The 17,179-nt window shown below is 39.6% G+C and overlaps 1 protein-coding gene across 1 annotated transcript in view; it reads right to left on the reverse strand.

Moving 5' to 3' along the window:
- Positions 1-17,179, reverse strand: part of Lrriq3 (leucine rich repeats and IQ motif containing 3) — a 66,840-nt gene that overhangs the window by 30,775 nt on the left and 18,886 nt on the right. Inside the window, exons 4-5 of the mRNA XM_050149454.1 lie at positions 15,977-16,110; positions 8,504-8,663 (exon numbers count right to left, since the gene is read on the reverse strand). Coding sequence (XP_050005411.1) covers positions 8,504-8,663; positions 15,977-16,110 — 294 coding nt within the window. The remainder of the gene's footprint in view (positions 1-8,503; positions 8,664-15,976; positions 16,111-17,179) is intronic.

The raw sequence follows: 17,179 nt of genomic DNA on the forward strand, positions 1-17,179 counted from the left end.
AGCACACAGACACACAAAAATCCTTAAATCATGTTGGGGGGAAAAGCTGTTTTAAATATAAAGCCATTATAGTTGCTGTGCCTTGTAACCCATCAGTGGTAAAAAAAAAAAAAAAAAAAAAAAAAAAAAAAAAAAAAAAACAGCATTTCTATGAATAGAAAAGTACCATTTGCCTCTAGGATTAGATAGCCTTTCTATTTGTCAAGTATCAGTAACTTTCTGTAAGATATATTTTTATCCTCCCATGAATCTGAGAATTGCAAATTTTTCAAGAACAATTTTTAGAAGAAAGTAAAATAACACATGTGTGGTCTTGTACGGTAACTTCTGAACTTGAGAATACTGCTATGCAATATTTGAATTATAGAAGACAAGATGGCTCAGTGGGTTAGAATACTTTCCACAGAACCCGCATCCTGAGCTAGCTCAATCCCCACAAAGCATTAACAAGTAAGGGGCAACAAACTCTACAAAGCTGCTCTCTGTTCCACACACACACACACGCATGCACAACCACACACATGCGCACACACATACATAAGTAAACACATAACATCCTATACAAAATACAAAACACCTTTTAAAAATAAAAGTGGGTTTGAAGTTTAAATAGGAGACACTGATGAATCGATACAGCTAAAGACCTTTAGTTGTTGGCATTCTTCTTTAGTAGGGTATTTTTAATAAAATTTTGAAATGTCAAAGTTCTTACACAGATGGACATATGCCTCAAATGAATATTATCTGCAATTTAGGAATAAATCCCCATGTATTATGACATGAATTCTGACAAGAGCCCAACATAGCAATGGGTGGAACAGTGAATTATTTTTAAAGAGATGATTCCTGATAGTTGGACATCTACATATAAAATAATAAATTCAAATTTCTATTTCACACCATATAAAATGAGAAATTCACAGCTTCAGTCCTGGCTCCACAACTAGGTGTTAAAGCCCTCCCCTGTCAGATAAGAGCTAAGTGTGAGAACAGAAGCATCAATGGCAGCAGGAGACTGTCAAACCAACACTGTAGTCTATGGGTTGGAATCCAGGCAGACGAGCTGACTGATCTTAACATCACCCTGCACTTCCACTTTGGACCTCTCCTAACCCAGGAATGGAATGGGGTGAGGAAGGGAAGGCAGGGGAGCTCCCAGCATAGACAGAAGCTGTGAGCTGGTGCACAGCTCCCAAGAGGGAGGACAGACTTCTCAGCATCCTGAAGCTTCAAGACCAGTGGGTGCTGTGGGTACAGCCCAGATCGTACCCAGCTTCCCCATGCTGGTCCACAATACACTGTGAGAGGTCAATCCACTGCTCAGTGCACTTGCCAGCAACCCTGTCATGGCCAACAACAGTGCTCATTCAACAGGAGCTAGATGAGCTCTTCTCAGCCTTGGACTTGGGACTGTGGTTTCTGGTGCTAAGGCCTTAGACTGCTTTTCCTGGCACCAGTAAGAGGACTGACTGCCCATGCTCTTCATCCTCACAGCAAGAGGTCACTAACCCCAAGACTCCCTCGGGGCAAAGAGCAACCTCAGCAGCCCTCCTCCTGCACTGCAGCAGCTCTCCTCCCAGCTGCCACAGTCAAGGCCATCGCCACTAGAGGAAATTCTACACAGACCTCAATGTAGACACAGTCAAAGCTAGCATTTACAGATAATAAATCATTCAAACTTATTTTAAGACAATTCAACTTGTTTTAATTCAATTTTACCTTTTATTAAAGATTAGATTAAGTTTACATATTAATGAGGTGGGTGTGCTTATTTATTTTTACATAAAGAATTAAATCCTGGCTGAATATTAGTTTTATTAGGGCTCAGATGTTTTCCAGAGTTGATTGATATTTTGATTTTATAGTTGTCAATCCTAATGAAGCTGCTTCACATAAATAGAGTATAAAATACCAAAAGTCTACCTAAGGGGTCATTCCAGTCACTGTTAGAAATTCTGTATGTACTAATTAATTGTAAGTCAAAATTCATTTAATGTGAGTTGACCACTTGAGTTTTATAAACACATTGTTAAAAGACAGGAGCTACCAGAGATACCACAGATGCATTATATGCGTGATTTTGAATTACTTTGTGACATTACATACCCTCTCACCATTCCCAAGGGTTTTGTGCCTCATGCACCATGTTCAGATATGAATCCCAGTTCCCAGTTGGAGAATCTGAACTCTACATAGCCTAGAGCTAGGCTTGCCTCTTGGCTGGAGTTCAAGGAGCACGGATATCGAGTCTACAACTTCACAATCACTATGTTCAACCTTGCAGGCTTAAAAAAGGGCTCTTACATGTGCATTCCTCCTTAAATAAGGATATTACTGACATATATTCAGATGTTACTACAACAAGCTCAGAAACACCTAGAAAATATTTCCTCTGTAGTCCATGGATTCTGGACTCAAGCCTCCTGCTCCTAATTGGACTTTTTGACTAGGACCTGGGCAGATGTGGTGGGGTTACTGAACCTCAGTGAAAGTGGGTCATACTATACAAGCCATAGCATCAACTGTAATCATTTTATGCAACATGAGGAAAGTTCTCCTTGGGTTTCAAATCAAAGCTCTACAGTGACCCACTCCTCAGAATGAAGCAAGCCTGTAGGTGTCTGCTCATCCTATAGGACCTGGGAAAAGACTCATATCCTATAAATCAGAAGCATCGTCCCTCACATACCAGATCAGGGCACATTCCATGTTTACTCTGACATGTAAAGACCATGACTACCAATGTTACCATGTTAGAGTCACCTGTACTGGACATAATGAAGATAGGGAGATTGTCTCTATATTCCATGTTGTTCATGTTGAAATTAGGGCTTGACTGTGTGGAACATGAAGAAACATGGGTATAAAAGTGTATGCCCTCCTTAAAGTCATTCAACTCCCTTCATGAACTGCTTCCTTTTAGACATCACTGCAGACAAAGTTTGTCAAAGATAATAACTCACACACAATCTTAAGTCAATTCAGTGAGGTATAACAGAATGAAAACAATATCATAGAAATGATAATTCAGATATAAATGAGAGATAAAAAGCATAAAATAACTAATAAGGAGTGGTAGAAACCAAATCCTAATGGGGAAAAGGTGCACCAGAGAACCTTCAGAAAACTCCAGAGCAAACAGAAGAGGTTATATACAGATGGGCCTTATGAATTAATTTAGATGAAAGGGAAAATGTCCAAGGGAGAGACAGGACTGCATTATGTAAATACATTTGCATTAGGGGAAGGGCAGAAAGTGAAGACAGGAGGAAAGTTCTGGGGACAAAATGAAATCAGAACTGAAACCTCAGTTGATGTGAGACGTCCTTCTGTGTATGTGCTGCTTTAATTGATTGATTAATAAAGCTGTTTTGGCCAATCGCTTAGCAGCATAAAGCCAGGCAGGAAATCAGACAGAGATATATAGAGAGAATAGGTGAAATCAAATAAATGCCATGTAGCCGCTGAAGGAGAAAGATGACAGAATATTACTGGTAAACCACGGCCTCATGGCGATATATGATTAGTAGAAGTGGGTTAAGATGTAAGAGTTATCTAGGAACACAGCTGAGCCACTGTCCAAACAGTGTTGTAATTAATATAGTTTCTGTGTGATTATTTGGGTGTCCCAGCCTACATCAGATATCTCCAGAAGGACGTCACATCCATCCAATAACTGCATTTAGATTCCATTAAACAGATCTTTAATAGAATAGTTTAAAACCAAAATGTCATAAGTTTAAGTTTATACAATTTTTCACAGACATTGAAAGAACAATACTCAATTTCATATGGAAAAACAAAAATCCAGGATAGCTAAAACAATACTGTACAATACAGGAACTTCCAGAGGTAACACCTTTCCTGATTTTAAGCTGTACTATAGAGCTATAATAATGAAAACAGCCTGGTAGTGGCATAAAAACACATAGGAGGAACAATGGATTTGCATCAAAGACTGTGATGTAAATTCACAGACCTATTAACACCCGATTTTTGAAAAAGAAGTCAAAATTACACAATGGAAAAAAGAAAGGATCTTCAACAAATGACGCTGGCATCACAGAATGTTGGCATGTAGAAGAATGCCAACAGACACAAAGCTAAAGTCTAAGTGGCCCAACCACCTCAATATAAATCCGCCACAATGAACCTCATCGAAGAGAAAGTAGGAAGTAGTAGCCTTGAATGAATTGGCACAGGAGACAACTTCCTGAATAGAACAACAGTAGCACAGGCACTGAGATCCACAACTAATAAGTGGGACCTCATGGAACTGAAAAGCTTTAGTAAGGCAAAGGACACTGACAATAAGACGAAAATGGCAACCTAGAGAATGGGAAATGATCTTCACCAACCCCACATCAGACAGAGGTCCATTTCCAAAATATATAAAGAACTCAAGAAACTAGACATCAACAACCCAGATAATCCAATTGAAAAATGGGGTACATATCTAAACAGAATTCTCAAAAGATGGTTATCAAATGTTTGGGATTCTTAAAGAGATGTTCAACGTTCATAGCCATCAGGGAAATGCATGGGAGGCCTGCTTCTTTCTGAATAGAAACAGAGGAGTGGATGGGGGGAGGGAGCAGCGGGGAGGCAGGGGCAGCAGGGAGGCAGGGAGTGCCAACACCAGGAGAGCAAGGACAGAAAACTGCAGCTGTGATGAAACTAAATGAAAGAAATAAGAAGAAGAAAAAAAGAGTGAATACTCACAGCAAAACCTAAGTGGGAGAGGATTTGATGTCATAGATCAGAGATCACTGTCCTGACACTGACACCTCAAAGGGCAAGCACAGAAAGTAATGCAACTTCATTTATGACTACAGAGATTTAAAAATCCTAAAACTAGTTAACACAAAAGACTACTTCATTCAAACAGAACTGAAATCGAACTCGGCTTACTTCAGCAGTGCAAACACACTACAAGTTCCAGAATGTTCCAAGCTTTAATCCAGTGTGTAAACATATTTATGAATGATTCCTGTAGTCCCTGAGTAGCACAGGTGGTATTTAGACAGCACCTGCTCTCTATGTAAACCAGCGTATCTGTAAGAAGGCTTTATTAGTGTGGGGAGAAAGCAGATATCACATTCAAGGAGGGGAACACTGGAATATTATCAGTACAGTCAGAGAGACAGAAGACACCTATATAATATGACCAAATATGAACACACCCCACATATTAGGATGTTCTGAGCAGTTCCCTATCTCTGAAATGTGACACAGGCGTGTGACCTCAATGTCACTGTGAGACGAAAGGAAAGTGTGGGGAACAGATTCAGTGTATCTCATACCACAAGACTAAGAATCATTCTCTCCTTCCCATTTATCTGAATTTGACACATGTAAAGATAGTTAGGACAATAACAACCAATCAAGGAGCTCTCAGATGCACAAAATTACACACCCGCATCTGACTGGCAGCCACCATGTTCTACATGGCACTAAGGATTCCACCATCATAGCATTTGATGTAATCTGTCCATAAGTGGGGCGAGGTAGTACTCCCGCTTTCATAGGCCAAGGAACAAATAGTTATTTTAATAGTAGGTAGAGAACTGCACCTCACCAAGAGAATATCCAGAAAGCAAGTGGACCTTTATAAACATGGTGGATCCTGTTCTTCACACGGCTAATGAACTAGGGCAGTAGCGGCATCATGTTATCCACAGTTATGCATGATAACTAGAGACAGTGGAGACACCGTGATTGATGTTCCACTTTTCATGCTCCCAGTCTGAGGCAGGACCTTGAGTCTCATACGCACAGAAGAGAGATGAGCTGCACCTAGACCCTCCACCCCGTGAGAGACGCAGGAGCCTCTTGCCGTCACATGCTGACTCACTGGTCTCTTCCTTTCCATTCAACAAACAATGAACCATGTCAAGCATGTTTTCAGGCAGGAGGGGTGTGTGTAAAAAGAGGAGAGCAAACTTTACCCTCATCTCTGCTAATCTGCCCCTTTTCATTCAATGAGTGTGGTTTCCTTTTACATTATATCACTCCTGAAATTCCTACTCCTGAAAGCATTAAGAGACCATGCCCACTCATCTTAAGCAAGGAGTGATTATCTAGTAATCAAGTTTACTTAACCTTACTGTCAGTTTACGAGGCCGAAGCCTCCAGGAGAAACTGTTGTGTAGCTATTAAATCCTGTGTGTAATTTTTCTCAGTAACTTCTGAGAAAAACAAAATTGACTGTGCCAAAGGATATTTTAAATAGTTTTACGAACATGCCCCCCACAAACACTAACATTAGTAGCCAAATTTCCCTCAAACCTTTCAACATGGTATCTGAGTCTCCTTAAACCTGTGTGCAGCCCATCACTGCCCAATCTGCAGCCCAGCCACACCCTCAGCAATGTCAGGGAGAGGGACCAAACTGTCCCATTTTAACTTCATCAGACCCAGACTCTCAGGGTTTGTTTTATTGCTGCTGTTGTTGCTTTTTCTTTGTGCAGTTGCTGATGGTCTAGTAAGGGACTTCCCTCATGACTCCTAAATTTCTATTTCTTGGGTCATGCACTGTCTCTTCCAGGAAATGTGGATGCTAACTTCATATTTCCTTCTGAACATTATCTGACTTCCTCCTTCAATCTCGTTCCAGTCTTTGTGTTACCAGACAGGAGAAATTTTAAATAATTTTGTCATGAGTTTTACATCCCAGGCAGGACCATATTTGAACATTTGTTGCTTGACTGAATTACTGAATTCTGAGTGTGTTCTGCTTAACCCATCCTACTGCTTTACAGGCAGAATCCACAGAAATTCACTCGCTGTGTCACATGTCTGCTCCGTCACTCCTTTCCTTAGTCTCTGACCTGTTTTCACTTCTTACACCTTAGATGCTGATTTGTCTCAGGTTTCCTCTGAAGAAACTTTGATTACTGAATTCCTAATAAGCCAAACTCCAAGACAAAACGAACTGCATAGGAGGTGGTACAGTAAAGTATTAAAGCTTATGGAGAATTCCATTTTGGCCAGAAAAAGGTTGAAGACCAATTTGCATAGAATGACAAGAATAGTTACAACTATTTTAAGAAACAAACATGAACACAGCTTGTAGGCTGGTTTGCGAATGATGAGTATAAACAATGGCAGGACATGAGACAGGATTCATGGACTATGAAGGAATGGGCCTTCCATGTCATTAACAGTGAGCTAACAAACTACTAGTCATACAGAAGAGATTTAAAGCACTCTGTATTTTAGCAACAATGTTGTAATATTCAAGATGTTTGCAAGACCAATGTTATATTCTCTGAAACTTCACAGATATTAAATTATCTTTAAATAATGGATGCTACTCTAATTCTTCGCCCACGTGATAGTGACTTGTGCTAAGTTCATATGCGCATTGCACCACATCCTGACTGTTTATCAACATAGAGTAAGCTGGTTGTCAGCTTATAACACCAAGAGAGAGTCTCTGGACAAAGCAGATGCCACTCAGATGGTGGCCTGTTTGTTGTTGTTGTTTTGTTCTGCCTGTGAGCTCGAAGTTTATAGCATGCCCTGTCCCTGGAGCAAATTCACATAGGGAACAGTGGCTTCTGAGGAGGAAATGGTGATGGGATTAGGGAGGGGTACACTTGTCTGAGTAGGAAATGGCGATAGGGTTAGGGTGGGGTACACTTGTTTTTAAAACAGTCATTGTAGCCCAGCCACTGCCATCAGATTTGAGGAGTGGACAGGAGTCACAGCCTCTGTTTACACAGGGACACTGGGATCCCAGTGGGGACGCTCTTCCCATTATGCTCAGGGCACTCAGGCTGTTCACAAGAGAGGTAGGTCCACAGGTGCAGCTGACCACAAGCACAGAACTTTGGAGGTTGTCAAAGGCAATCACAGTTGATTTTACTACACTGTTGAATTGTCACCTCTAACATTACCTAACACACAACCAAAACAAAACCCACAAAATAATGGAGGCAGAAGTCATGTGTCAGAGTACCTGGGTCCAAAGATGACTATAAAGACACCTATCCCTTGGGGAATAAATTATGATCCAGAAGCAAAAGAGTTAGTGCAGTGTCGAGAATATCATAGACATTCAACAAGAGCAAGTGAGTTTCTTTCTCTTTCCAGTTCTTTTCTCAAAACAATTTCTGATTTGTCAAAAATACTGGATAAATGTTAAACTGTACATAAAACTAAAATCACCAAATCCTTAGTAAGCTAAATATAAATATGATTTTACATTTCAAAACCAAGCAGTTTCATGTGACTTTCACTACTCACAACAATTAAACAAGAGTCATGCGTAGGCAGACACTGTCATGGTTATAGAATGGTTGGGGGAGCTACTAAGGCAATGTGCAATAATGTTCTTAGCATCATGTGACTTTTCTGACACCAACAGATTCTGAACCAGAATCTTAGTGACATAATGAAGACTACTTAAGTGAAATTGAAGATATTTTATTAATATTACATAGACCACAACCCTAGTACTATAAATGATAAGCATGTCAACATACCTAATTATACTTACTTGTTTCCAGTGTGCAGCCTTCCCTTTCGTATTAGATTCAGGCTTGAAAAGGACAACATCCTCCAAGAATTTGTCTTCATGTCTTCCATCTGCGCAGATCCGTTTTGTTTCAAGTACCTTAATAATTTTCTGTGGAGGCCTTTTACATGTAAAATATGGTCTGAATATAAGAGAGGAGAAAACAATTATTAATTTTTTCTTACTGAAGAAGTGAAACTACTTACAATCTAACTGTATCTTAGCACTCATGATGATGAGTTCAGTGAATTATTTGTCTTTACCTTATTGCTGTTCATGTAGCAAGGTATGCCACCAACAGTCATACGTTCATTATATGCTCAGTAAGCTGCAAAATGGCTGCACAACACACCTAAAAATTGTCCAGTCCTTATATAGACAATGGAAGGGCTGGCGGGACTGGGTTGGCACTGGGAAGCAAGGGATGAGTGGCAGGTCTTGTCTCCACTCTAGGGAAGTGACTTTCACTGCAGCATGGGAGTTTCGGGGCCTAAAGTTTCTATCTGTCCTAATTGTGAATACAGAGGAAGCAGTGATATCCTTAGAACTTAAGGCAAAAAAGAATTGGGACATGTCTGCTAGCCACACTTATATGCAAAAGTCGAGGTAAATTGCACTTACTTTTTAATCCTATTATATTATTTAGTGGAGTATCGTCTTACAAACACTGTCTATAAACTAGCATCATATTTAAGGATACTGGATACTTTCTCCTCTAAGAGCAGAAGTAACGGCCAATGTATCCTCTCTCACCTAACCTTTTCAACACTGTGCGAGAATTCCCATTTGATCCTTTACAATCATCATAAGGAAAAGGTAGGCCAGCCATGCCTTTGATTACAGAGCGAAGTGGTCAGTATTAGTGAAGAAATGCCAGCAAAGAGTGGGAAGACACTGATGCATGTATACCTCCCAGCACAGCAAACAGGACTGGAGGGAAAGTCTGTTACTGTAAATGGAGGTGGAAGAGATTAGAGCAAGGGCAGCGAGCTTCATCTACTAACAATCTCTGAAAGCATACCAAGTGAACTAAGCCAATCTCATGCACACACCCATCCTATGCGACAGAAAAAGATCATCTGTTAAAATGATAAGGCAATTCAAAAATGGATCCTTAGCAATATCAGAAATAAAGCAATCCAAACAACGCAGCGTTCCTACATCATTAACAACCTCTATTTATTCCTCCATCCTCAATCTTCTTACCTACCAATAAAACCTTTCCCGTTCACAGTTTCAGTGTACCTCTCTGGAGCAGCAGCTCAGATTCCCAAAGCTGTTCCTTTTGCTCCCCTTGCATACAGCACATGGGGAAAGGAGTGCATGAAAGCAAACAGAACGCAGTAACCACGTGAGCAGGCTAAGCAGATGGATGCACTCTTCCCTTAGGCTTCACTTCCAAGGGCAACCAGTGATGCAGCCAGATGAACATGTTTATCCACAAGAAAAATTTTGAAGTAATCTCTCATAATCATTCAGTTGTCAAACGTAAATGAAAGCAAGGATTTTCATGGGAAAGGAACTGTTCTGCATATGCCCCAATAAATTATGCAGAAACAAACCATTAACTATAATACCATGGCTCAGCACTTGAGAAATGGAGGAAAGCGTTTTGTCCAGAGGAAGTGTCAGGCCAATGGACCAGGCAGACGACTGGCCACACTTGGGCTGATCCAAGACATAAAGCAAGCCACTGAGTTTGAAAATAATACTAGAGCTCTGAGAAGAAGTCACGCTGGGTTGGTGACTTCTGGAACAGAAATACAAAGTGCTATGAGAGACCCCACAACTAGTAAAAGCTAAAAGGAAAAGAACTCCGACAATTCTCAAAAAGTTCAGGGCAAAAGCACAAGCATTTACTCAAGAAATTCCAAGTGTCCAGTGTAAGGATAGGTGTCACCCAAGGCACTGCCTGCACACTCTACCCAGCCCAGTGCCACGGGAAATAAGTGCAGCTGCCAACACTGCCATCCTTTACTGTCGTCTCCTTACACTCACTAACAATAGTGTTTCTTCTGCTTTCTATGTTTTAAACGTGGTTTCTACATATGAAAGGAAGTGGCTCTTCCTTCCTCATGATTGACAGCCACCAGAGGATCAAATGGTTCTGGTGCTTCTGATTCCCTCACGTGCCTTCTGTACCTAGACAAATTCCTTTCCAAGTCCTCCTGTGACTGGGTTGAAACCACTCAGATACACTACTTGACGGTAGAGTCATAATAGGGAGCAAAGCCATATGAGTCACCTGCAAAGTCTTCTTGCCCTGTATGGAATGAGAAAAAATAGGATGGAACTTTTGCACCATGGACCCAAAAGGTGCAGTTTGCACAGGTTCAGCTGACACAGCAATGGACAGATCAAAACTGGTCTGTCTCTCCTTCACTGTGATTTCTGTTAAGCTAACCTTACATTCCTGGGATAAACTTATGTATTAGATTTTTATGTACCACTGAATCTCATGTTAAACTATTTCCAGGTTTTTACATTATACATTCCAGGACTGACTGACCTACAATTTTCATTACTGCATAATTCTCATCCAGTTGTGTGATCATTCCAAGCAACAGACAAGATGTATGTCTTTGCATTCTAAGAACTTTGAGAAAGAGAGTAATTACAAAGACAGCAGTTATAATGTGATCATTTTGTTGTATTTGGTCTCTGCTGTCCGGATACTGTCATTATATTGCTCTCTTTATTTCTTCTTTCTCTTTTCTTTATTGCTCTTTTTGGAGACTTATCTATTTATTGCTCTTCAAAAAGAACAAATTGTAGACTTACTGATTTTACATAGATTCCTTATTGTCCACTGTATATTCATGTTCTATTTCTTCAACTTCTATATGATCATTACCTTCATGTATACTCATACTGAATACAGTTTGGTTTTTTCCTCTTAATGTGACAGATGCTTAATCTTTAATCTTAATCAGTTTTTCTCCTTTTCATAAATATAATCAAATATTCTACAAAATACATATGATTTTCTGTTTCTTTCCATGTGCTGTGTAGCACTGATGGACAGTGCCCAATTTCCTTTCTCCCTTTCAGCTTTGGGAACAAAAGCAAAGTTTCATATCTATGAGAAATTGACAGTGGACACAAGCTTGGTCACCTCTGCTGCCAGTGTACTAACATGATGAATTCTTTCAGAGGCTGAGTGACATCCCTGCCATGTCATGCTCTGCACAGTGTGATGTGCAGAAGTTCACAGGGCACCATATTCTTTTTCTCGCCTCACACCGGAAAGGAAGATGTTCTAGTTGTCTCGTGAGACATTTGCTTCCTGCTGTCCCTCTCATGGTCACATTATATTGCTGAATATACGATGTCTTGCAAATGTAATTATGGCTGCAACAGTAGAGTATCTGAGAGGTCCTACCAGTGCACATGAAGACATGGAAAGAGGGGCTTCCTTGGCATTGATAAGACATCAGAGAAGTTGAGGCACAAGAGCAATGTGATCCTCCACTGGCTGTCATTCCCGGGAAAGAACTATAATGGCGGAGACGATGGCAGCCACTGAGGACCACAAGTGACTGACACTGGAACTCAAGGTAGAAATGTGAAATAAAAGTAAGGAATCAGGGGTCAGCAACATTGTTTCAAGTCACAGATATCAGCTTCTTTGACTATAAACTTTAGTAGAAAAAAATAAACAAAACGTAAAACTCTGCTCAGCCACACTTGAGGTAATCTGTGTTATACGCAAACAAATAAATGATAGATAAATGCATTGCTTCTTCTTTGAAAATGTAGTATTAAGTTGGGTAAAGGTCTCAAAAATTATAACATAGTTATAGGGCTTCCTAGTTTACTCCTACAATATGTTATCATCTTACTACATTATCATATCGCATATATGTCTTCCATCATATTCACTTGAATACATAGCAGATATCTTTAAATTATAAATCATAAACCTCTGATCTCAGCTAAAATCTAATTAATTAAAAACCTAGCATTCAAAAGGCTCTTGCCATGTGGCCCTGTCTATCAAAGGAACTTGTGATGACACAGTGCGGACTACAGTAGCAGTCTTCTCTAAATAAGATGACCTTTATTTTATGAAACTATACCTGACACTTTTACCTATTTTATACACAAGAAATATGCAACCACCGGAAATCAGCTATTTGAATTAACCTATAAACTCTGACTATGCTTAAATAACAGTTTCCTTAACTGTTACTCTCAAAACTACAGGATATTTTAAGTATAAAATGTTATTTTCTGAAAACATAAAGTATGAATGATGGTGATTTAAAAAATGAAATGAAAAACCCTGATATCTGTAAGACTCTGGAGTTCAGAAAGGAGGAGACAGATGGAAGAACTAAGGCAGGTGATGAAGAGAAAGAAGACAGAAACACATTCCCAACAAGCCTGGAGAGGTAACTCAAGAACACTGAACCACCACAATGTATTCAATGCAAGAGATAAAGCACAGGGAATAGTATTTGCAATGTTTTTTTTTATTATGAAGTCCTGATATTAACCACAGTTCAATTCTAGGTCCAAACTCAAAGGTCATAGGAAGTACCTGGGGAAAGACTTAAAACTAAGATGGGAAACATCAAATTGGAAGGAGGTACACAGAAGAAAGGAGATGGTGGGACCCCAGCCACAGGTCCCTGAAAGACAGATATTGTTTTAGACACTGCATCACCATAGAGGGGAAAGCTTCAGGACAAGAAACACAAAGGAATCTTCTTATAGCTCAGGAAATCCATCCAATCTCATAAAGATGTGTACATAGTAAAGGACAAGCAGAAAACAGAGAATACAGGATCGCTATTGACAATAGAGTAAGATCAAGAGATAAAAGCATAATTTAAAAGGGGAAAAACAACCTATTACCATGAAATGAACTACACAAAATAGCATGAAATTGCTCAGGACTCAGAAAGCAACACTAACTAGAATCAGGCAACTTCGGAAAATGAGGGTAGAGTGCAGAGAGGGATCAGCACTTTAAAATCCATTCAACCTAAATGAGAAGGGGCATGATTATCAGGAAACACGATGTAAAGTGCTCTAATAAAAACAAATTAAAATAAAATATTCATAAATCTAAGGAGAGAGAATCACTAAGTAAGAGCTAATACCATTGTGACAAATGAAACAAGTGTTCCGCATCGTTCTTCCGTCTAAACACATTTAAACATGCAGCGGGTCTGCAGCCTCACTGAGTGCGCTGCTGGCAGCAGTGTCCACGTATGACTCTCCAAGTGCTATGTTCATACTGTAGGAGGAAACTAGTGCTTGAAATTTCTGATAAGTTGATAATCACAGTTCTCCGGCAGGAAGAGGAGGACAGTCTTCAATGAAGGCAGAAAAGAACCTTGTATGGAGGGTTATCACATGAAGTCATTCTGGAAAGCAGGATCCATTCTACACTGAGTCTCTGGACATGGCTTAGGAACCAGGATGACCCACGGTCACGCAACACATCCAGCTCCTACGTCTTACTCTTTAAATGTCACTCCTGTCTGAGAGAACTGAGGTCTCTGGTGATACTCAGTGACAGGAGTGGGAAGGAAAAAACAGAAGGTCAAGGTGCACAGGACTCAGCACACATGCAACAAAGCCACAAGCTACAGATTTGACACAGCCCTTTTCTTCATAAGCACCCACAGTGAGCTACGTAGCAGCTCACTGATGTGCAGTACAGCCACCAATACAGACACCATTGCAAAGATCTGGTTACAAACTAGACACATGAAGTGGATGGACCCGTTTCTAACATGAGCTGCACATTTCTTAACATCCGTGTCCTAGAGTCTCCTCCATCTTCCCTATGACCTCAGTCTGGATGCCAGTCAGGTACAGGCCTCTCTGCCTATTTGCTAAGATGCTTCACCCCACCATCTGTGTACCAGGAGCTTCCACTCTAACCTATAGGACTGGTAATAATTCTAGGCTCAGTCTACACTTGGGGCTGAGGGAAAGTGGGTGGTATTTAGGCATTTTAAAAGAAAACCTTTAAGGAAAATGAAATGTCTTGCTGTAGGGAGGCCTTTCTCAGGACTAAGACCTGGGGTGGGTAGGGACCCCAGTCTGTGGCAATGCCTCTCTTTGGTGCCGCTCATTTTGCTGTTTCCTAGTCTGTGCATTCACTCTCCCGTAGACTGATCCAGAAACAGACGATCCCAGATCTCATGGGATGTTCCTTTATTGTGTTCATCAATTTCACAATTTGTGAACACTCAATGGTTCAAGCCCTGTTTTGTTCTAGAGACCCAGAGCAGAACACAGAAACAGATTCTCTCAGGGAACTGACAGACCAAGATCCAGACAGCTGCAGTATAACATGCATGGTGAGAGCTTGTCATTGAGACATTGTCCCTAGGTACCTTTGGAGGCACTAAAGGATTTGGAATTGGAGAATAAACGGATTAGAACTCCAGTCTGATGAGGTCATCCTGTGTGCTTATGAAACACGAAGGACAAAGGGGGGACATCCCAGGCACGTTTTCCGCAGCGGTAGATAGTGCAGACAGCCCAGAAACAATGGTAGAGGTGCGTCTACAGCAGTACCTAGTGCTAAAGTCGTGGCCACTTCTGCTGGGTGCTGTTAAATTCATTCTCTCAATTCCTACAAGCAAGTGTATGAGCACTGCCATTAGCCCTGCTCTTTACCGTTTACAGATGAAGAAACACTGGCTTAGAGCAGTAACATGATGTGCCTAATGGAAGAGATCTTCAAGGAAAGAGCCCTCACAACAGTCTGGCCTGGACACAGAGATTCTGTTTATAACTCACACCCTTTCTACAGAACTCAGACTCTGTTTACATGTGCTGGGATTGTGAGCAATGTCCAGTCAACAGGGATATTATTTCAGGTTATAGCAGTAGCAGAGGGGGCCTCGATTCTGAGACAGAAAACACAGTCCTGAGTGCATTAACAAAGGATTCCAATAAAACCTAAAATCTCCTTATACTTTTAAGGTATATAAACTTATTTTATCTTACTTACATATATACCCTTATTATATATAAATATATACATATATTGTATGTATGACTTCTATTACTACCTTGTAGAATTATATAGAGAAGAAAGCCACCATTTTATCATATACATGTACATATGATAATATATACATATATACATAAAACTATGACTATGTTTCTAATAAGAGAAAATTTCAACATAGGTTCTTGGTTGGCATCTTTAAATCTTAATAAAAATATCATAGTATTCAAAAACTGCAAAATTTGTACTTACAAATTACTTTATAGTCATTTAAAAATACAAATAAAGGCATCAAATTCTGACTATATATCATAATATGGTATTTTTCTTATTGACCTTTATACAGCTCAAGTATAGTGTAAATATTATTTTGAGAACAGAAACTACAAAGGTGCAAATTATTCTAGAATTTGCTTCTTAAACTTGATATTTCTATCTCATTTCAACATTCAGATGATTAAGAAAAGGAAACATACCTCAAGTGTTTCCTAACTATGAAACCACGTATCCATCTTTGAACAATCAACACTGGTGAATTATGAGCCAGAATTCCATTAATCCTTGAAATAACACGTTTGATAGTATTAATTTCATCCTCATAGGTTGTACCCTATATGAAGAAATTTTATTCAGTAGTTTTTATTGTTCATTAAAGCATTTACTAAATGAATTAATAAAATTTTAAGCAACGTCTTGTCAGTATACTAGTTGAATAGTAAATATACGTTGTATTAATTAAAATGTAATCATTAGTATTTCAAATAATTTCAATTTTCTGCACAATGTGCAAGATTCCTGATAGCATCCTCTGTCCCAGACTGTTCTCCCAATATGGAGACATTCGTGAAATCATCCTCCTCTCTGGGAAGCAGTGATGTGAAACGGTGCCTCCTTAAACATGAAGATGGCCTTTGATGTGCATCATTGTAATGGGAGGGGCACATAAAACTCCTGACCATGACACAACTCCTCAGGGCTGTGAAGGTTAGGTGTGCTGTTGGACATCCTTTGTTGTAGTAAGGTTGCTTGATTGTTTTATATATATATATATATATTTTTTTTTATTTCTGTTGTTTATTTTATATTATATTATATTTTACTATGAGGCTCATGGCCTACCGGCAAGGTTACAACATATCTGTTTCGGGTGGCAGCTCCATGGCTTCTCCTTTGACTCCACCTTCCTTCTCCTAGCATTCAGTTTAGATTTCCTGCCTAAATAAGTTCTACCTTGCTATAGGTCCAAAGCAGTTTCTTTATTAATCAATGGTATTCACAGTACACTGAGTGGAATCCCACATCTCCTTCCCTTTTCTGTTTAAATAAAAAGAAAGGTTTTAACTTTAACATAGTAAAATTACTTACAACAAAACAGGTTGTATCAAGCAAGAATGATAGTTATAATATTTATATCTACTTTATTTTTACCATAACTAAGGAAAATATAAATTCTTCAACTTCATCAAAGACTCCAGAAGTATATAACATTACCTAAGTAAACAGAAAGTGCATTGTAAGTAACTTTCAAAACTCTAGAATTGAGATAGACATTTTGCTGCCTGTACAGTCACCCAAAGTTCTTCTGTATCATTGGGGCATCATCCATCTTCAGCCTACAGGCCCACAGTATCCATGGAAAAGCAGACTTTTCCATGAAGCAGGAAATTTCAAAGATAGTT

This window comes from Alexandromys fortis, unplaced genomic scaffold (assembly GCF_014885135.2).
Source record: "Alexandromys fortis isolate MF-2015 unplaced genomic scaffold, M_Fortis_MF-2015_v1.1 scaffold_68, whole genome shotgun sequence".
Lineage (NCBI taxonomy): Eukaryota > Metazoa > Chordata > Mammalia > Rodentia > Cricetidae > Alexandromys > Alexandromys fortis.